The 6632-nt window shown below is 34.3% G+C and overlaps 1 protein-coding gene across 3 annotated transcripts in view; it reads right to left on the reverse strand.

Annotated features, from left to right (window-relative positions):
• The window catches only part of anapc1 (anaphase promoting complex subunit 1), a 58205-nt gene extending 56131 nt beyond the window's left edge, over positions 1-2074 (reverse strand). The window contains exons 1-3 of one of the 3 annotated variants that reach the window (XM_024297031.2): positions 1410-2074; positions 451-690; positions 169-333 (exon numbers count right to left, since the gene is read on the reverse strand). In XM_024297031.2, the coding sequence (XP_024152799.1) occupies positions 169-333; positions 451-666 (381 nt within the window). In that variant the 5' untranslated portion in view covers positions 667-690; positions 1410-2074. The remainder of the gene's footprint in view (positions 1-168; positions 334-450; positions 691-1409) is intronic. The other 2 variants (XM_024297032.2, XM_024297030.2) reach the window with 2 other exon arrangements.
• Between the last annotated feature and the right edge of the window lie 4558 nt (positions 2075-6632).

Below are 6632 nucleotides of genomic sequence, written 5' to 3' on the forward strand. Positions count from 1 at the left end.
AAATAAAAAATAAAATAAAAGCCACACCAGAGAGACTATAAAAGGTCTTAACTGTTAGTTAAGTTTGCTAATGGATGTTTTGATGATACCTTCTTTTTTTATGCAGTTTAAAGACCTGCTAAAGGAGGGTATCATTGGCTACGATAAAAAAAAATTAAAGTAACGGACCTGCTGCACTGGGCTGTCGACGGTGAAGGCCTTGTACACACTGGAGGCTTGTGTCCGACTTCCTTTGCTCCAAACAACCACATTCCCTGCCGCATAGAGCTCCTCTTCAAACTCCACATCATCATCTTTGACTCCAGTGCTGCCTTTTCTTAATTGCCAGTGTTCCTATCATTTGCAACACATCCATTACGACGCATGAAACATTACAAATTCAAATTGTGCAAAGTATCATTATTAGAATGTTAATTAAATTGCTCAAGAGGGATGACTCTTCAATCTCACCCTCTCTCTCTCTTGCAGACTAACTTCCTGCAGGGACCCTACCAGGCCAGCGGCACCGTCTGATGACCAGAGCTCGGAGGCGGGTTGGAGCTCTCTGAGCTGCAGGTTGAAAGCATTCGGATGGTTCCTACAGTGCTCACGGCCAAACGGGACAAACGACTGCAATTCCCCTGCGGCAATCATCGTGACTGTCTCTTCATACACGACTTCCGACATGAGTTCCAGATTTCAGCATTATTTCTGAGAAGATATGGGGACAAAAACACAATAAAGAATATCAGAAATAATTTTAATGTCTGATAAAAGTAAAAAAACTTGTGTTGTACAATGCATTAAATGGAAAAAGAGTGGAAGTGTTTGTCTTTCTATGATGAATGATTGAAATATTGCATTAAAGATACCCAATTACAATTTATTTTCCAGAGCATTGCAATAAAATTAACCCAAAAAATAATGATTATTATTAATGATATTTTAACATTTCTAATATTATATATAATTTCAAAATGTTTAAACATAAAGAAGATTGAGGTGTTGTTAAATGACAAAAGTCTTGATAAAATAACTTGGGTTTTGCAACCGTTTAGTCTGATTTTACCAGACAAATTGCAGTTTTATAAAGACTATGAAGATTGTTAAACTCAATATAGGCATACAATTAATTCATATAAAATTATCCCTCTCTTAAATGCAAATTCAACACTAGCAAAAACACTACATTGGCTAGAAACAAACGCTTCACGAAGCATGGTTTGAAAAGAAAAGTATTTATTGAAACGCAAATATTATTTCTGTGATTTTAAGATGTTAAATAAGAAAAGGATTTCCTGCCAAACGAACTAATGTAGATAGAAAATATTCTGACATCTGGAAGGCTTGACATGTTCTCTCTGGTAGCACTCAAGCTAATGCTAGCTTCCGTTAGCTTTGAGTTTATTGTAAGAAGTCCAGCTGCTAACCTGATAATACGGAATCGTCTGGCTCTTGCGGCGGAGTCCTCGTATTTTCTTTTCGTGAGGCTTGCTGGAGCACAGTGTCGTTACCTGTGCTGACATAAAAAAACGAGCCGGTTGAGCTACAAAAGTACGGATTTGGGCCACCGCAAGTTTTCAAACAAGCGCGGACATCTTTGCTGTCCCAGCTTCCGCTTCCGCCTGGGCTCAGCAAATCAGCGTCAAGAAAGGTACGGGCTAACGGAGAACCTTTTTTTTTCTTTCTTTCTTTCTTTCTTTTTTTTTTTGATAAAATTGAGTCAAATTACTCATTTCTAACCCCTGTTTGGAACCTGAATGGTATTAAAAGATATTTGAAAATTTATAAAAATAACCAGGAAAAATAATTACCACATACATTTATGGTTTAAAAGGGTTTTAAGCATTCTTCAAGGAACCAAATGAAAATATCCCAAAAATAATATAACTAAAAAAAACAACTAACAAAGCAATGCTCCCTGAAACAGGCTAACTAGCTAATAAGCACACATAAAATTATATTTTAGGGAAAATAGCAATATTATTATATGATTGTCTGTGTTGATATTCACAAATAAACATCTCTGGGGTTTTCGTTTGTTTGTTTGTCTTTTGTTGCTGTTTTTGTTCTGCTTTGTTGGTTTGTTTTATAATGTAAAATAAATATTTTTTCTTGGTAACTAGATAAACAAAGGAGGGGAATGACCCCTAAAAGATAATCAGTTCTCTGGTAATTTTTTCAGAAAGGCTGATTTACATCAGACAGCAAAGTTCAAAATGTTTTGGGCTCATTTTAATTGAAAGTTATCTAAATTGAAAGTAAAAAAAAAAACATGAAAACAATATTTTTTTTTCAATGTTTCAAAGCATAAATGCCAAATACAAATAATAATAAAGTCAAATAAATTGTGCAAAGATTACACAATTAAACTTCTTTCCTTTCAAGAGCAAACTACTCTCCCTTACAAAAGAAAAATGCATTACAATATATGAAAACTATTACAATATATCAGCCACTTACTCATATATTTTAAAATATTTTTTAATGTATGGATGTAGAACCTATTTCTTTTTATTGATTCATACGATTCAAATCCATTGATGTGAAAACAAACTTTTTTTCATAAATGCTTATATTTAAATATATTTTTATATGTTGGAACATATTTGTTGGTATATATACATAAATGTATATTTTTGTCCATTTGGCAGGAACTCCAGACCCAATTTTGCAACATAGATTCCTTATTATATAGAGATTTAAGACCACATTTGCTTTGTAATAATTTAAATAGATTAAATGTTAAATGTTGTACTAAATGAATATTTACATCACCAAAAAAAGGGAAAGTATGTATTTCTAAAATATAACATCCTATTAGCTTGGATATATTATTTCTTATGTTGTATGACAGATGAATATAAATGCCTCTTTCAATATTTAATATATACAATAACAATATATTGCATTATATAAAAAGCAAATAATTGCAGTATTTTATTAAATTGAAAAATCATTGCTTCCATTTATGGAATATATTGTCAATATACTGTTGCCTAATATATTGAGAAATATATTTTTGTTTTGTTAAAGCACTGCAGAATATCATCTGCAAATGTCATGGTCCATGGAGACATCCCTGTCTAACCTCAACTGATAGTCTGTCCATCACCACAGCAAATAAGAAGGGGCTTGAAGTTGATCCTTGGTGCACTCCCATCTCCACCTTGAACTCCTCTATCACACCTACAGCACACCTCACCATGGATCAGAAGACATGCAAAGTGTTCAAAAATAGAGTTATAAACCAAAAGGGTAATTTTCTTTGTCTTAAATTGTTCCAAAAGTAAATCAACGCTGAGAATACTCTAAGATTCACGCTGTCCAAAAAATTGTATTAAAGTAAGACCAAAAGGAATGTCCAAAAGTTGAGATCCCTGCTGCCAACCATTTGTTATCATGAAGTCACATTGAAAAATGTCGTCGCTGGAGTGTGTGTGTGGTTCTGGCACATATGATGAATGTCACATGACAACCAAATATGACCTGACTGAGTTTACTCCTGCAGACAATATGAGAGGAGCTCTCTTGGGTGTAGCTGTCTGTGTGAGAATAAGATAAAGGGGTAGGGTATTTTGACAATTAAATCTTTTACAAAAACAAAAAAAAAAAAGGGAGCATCACCCTATACGTCATCACAAAAAGAAACCATAATTTCACACTCAGTTGGTCTTTTTTTAAATAAAAAAGCCATCCAGACACTAAAAATTGAGCTTAAATAGTAAATAACCTATTTATAATGAATGAATTGTAATAAAAAAAAATACTTTTTCTGCTAGATTATGCATAAATACCTATTTTTCTGGTGTCCAGCAGCAGCCGTGACTTACCTCAGTGCTGGCTCTCTGCAGTGAGGTCATTGTGCCATAACAGGTGCTTGGATATCATTACTGGAAGCATCTGTGAGAATCTGTGACGCACTGAAGTCAACTGGGAAGGGAAAATCATCTGGTAATGAAGTTCATTTTATTTGTGAGAAATACCTTGATGCTCCACGGGAGGGAATCTTTGAAAATGTGCGACTTCAACTTTTGCCACCAAGTTCAGTTGATGTGCCCACACACAGTATGGTACTAATCAGAAGCTCATAAGATTCTGGATTCTTCATTAGACGGTCATTTAGAGCCATTTAAAACTGTCATTAGACACTGTGTTCTTGGAGTGCACTCTTGAAGGCTTAATGTGCCTCAAGTGAGGCGAAAGAAACCAAATCAATGAAGGTGTATTTCTGGATTAGTACAAGAAAACAGTGCAACAGTTGCTTTGTGATACATGGAAGAATAGTTATATAACCAGGCACTGTTAGACATAAACAAAAAAAATAAAAATTCCCCGTACACAGTCCTTATTGTGTGAATGCTTAGCAAACATTCACATGATCCTCCTGCTCCTTTCTGTACGTTTTTCAGTAGGTAAAAACTCAAAACGTTCAGCTTGTTCAGGACACTACTGCTTGTATTTTTGGTAATTTTAAACTGTATAGTTTTTGAAATATTCAGCAAAATACGCCCCGTTGTAAATAAAAACAGAAAGTCTTCAATTTTCAACATTTTAAGTAGATTGGGAACAAGTCTTTAAATATATTAATGGGCTATGTTTAAATCTTTTATAGTGTGTATGTTCAAAAAATTGAGTTTACCTAATATTTAATACGTATTTAAAGCTAGATTTTTTTGGCTAATTTGGCCTCTACTGACGGTTTTTATGGTAATCTGGATTTTAGGTAATATTTTAGCAACATGCTAACGTTTCTGGCTAATTATCTACTGAGGTTTTTATAGGCTAATTTAGACTTTGGCTAATATTTTAGCAGCAGGTTAAACTTTTTGAGTAATTTAGTTTACTGTGGAATTTTAGGCCATTTTGGAGTTTAGCTAGTATGTAAGCAACGTGCAAGCTTTTTGGCTAATTTGGCATATGTTGAGTTTTTTTTATGCTAATTTGGAGATTAGCTAATATTTTAGCAACAAGCTAACATTTTTGACTAATTTCGTTTACTGAAGAATTTTAAGCTTTTTTGAAATGTTGCTAGTATTAAAGCAATGTGCTAGCTTTTTTGGCTAATTAGGCATCTACTGAGGTTTTTATAGGCTAAATAGTTTAGCTTCTATTTTATCAACTTGCTAGCATTTTTGACTAATTTAGTTTACTGAGGAATTTTAGGATATTTTAGAGTTTGGCTAGTATTTAAGCAATATGCTAGCTTTTTTTTGGGCTAATGTGGCATCTACTGAGGTTTTTGGGGGCTAATTTGGAGTTTAAATCATATTTAAGCAGCACACAAAATATTTTAGCAAAATTGGCATGTATTAGGGATTTTTGAAGCAAATTTTGACACAAATGTTTCAGAAATTTAGGTCAACTTCAGCGCTCTTTCATAGTTCTTCCGCAAAATTTCCAGTCTTGTAGAAAATGTAACAAATTCAAAATTTGCAATTTCAGCAAATCCCTTTTACTTGAATTTTTAGCAAAACGTATTCACACTAGCATTAGATAATGCAACTTTTCTAGTTTTTGAATGACCTTTCCTTAAAAAAAAAGTAAGGCTATTCCAATAGCAAAGGAGCTTTCACAGCACATTTTGACATGTCAGAGCAGAAAGACTCGGCTGCGGCTAATGACATCAACAATGGCTTCGCTCCATTCAGGTGTGCTGGTGACCCAGCATGCACAGCAGCAACTCAATGGGACGGAGCCTTCATAGCGTTATCACCACTGGTGCTGTTTAACGGGTAAAATGTCAGCAGTGAAAGAATGAACACGTTACGAGATAGATAGATAGATAGATAGATAGATAGATAGATAGATAGATAGATAGATAGATAGATAGATAGATAGATAGATAGATAGATAGATAGATAGATAGAAGGAAATGTAATGTGATTGGTCTTTATGAGAGCCAGACGCCGCTGCCTTCTCAGTAGAATTTGCTGGGTAATGAAAGCTAATGATGGAAATGTGTGTGTGTTTGTGAATGTGTGTGTTTGTGTTGCTCCAATTAAAGGCGCAGGATGGCATTGCTGTACGTAATGTCTGCTGTGGGGCTGAATCCAAGGCAAATGTATTTATGTATTTAGTTAATTTAGGATGCAATGAAGAGCTCTGGTGGTCTAATTGATCCATACAGCAGGCAAACACGCACGCACACGCTGAGCACGAGGGCTCGTTTACAGGAAGCTTCAGGGACTGGAGCTCTGATGAGCACGCGGAATGTGTCACTGCATGAGGAGAAGAGGACAAAAAAAAAGTCTGATTTCTGAGTCTAAATTGCCATTAAGACAGACAGCAAATTAAATACTGAAGCTTTTTTTTTTTTGCACTGATTAGTTTGTATTTTCTGCCATCATTTGAGTCATCTTTCACAAAAGAGATTTACCCATTAACCCCTTGACACCTGAATTATATGAAAAAAGGGTACTTGTGTTTTTGCTTTCATGTATAAAGTGGTATGACGCAATTTTACCCAGTAATGTCAAAGTGCAGTCAAAGTTAACATTTTTATGTTTTGATTATTTAACTTTTAATTTGACCCAGATTAGTGAGTAACTCTGTACGAGTGTGCAAGCGTGATTCTTAATATGTAACTCATACAATATGCAATAAAATACAATAAAAAATGTTATGTTTAACATGAATTGTAACAGAGGTAC

This window comes from Oryzias melastigma, linkage group LG15, assembly GCF_002922805.2.
Source record: "Oryzias melastigma strain HK-1 linkage group LG15, ASM292280v2, whole genome shotgun sequence".
In the NCBI taxonomy this organism is placed as follows: domain Eukaryota; kingdom Metazoa; phylum Chordata; class Actinopteri; order Beloniformes; family Adrianichthyidae; genus Oryzias; species Oryzias melastigma.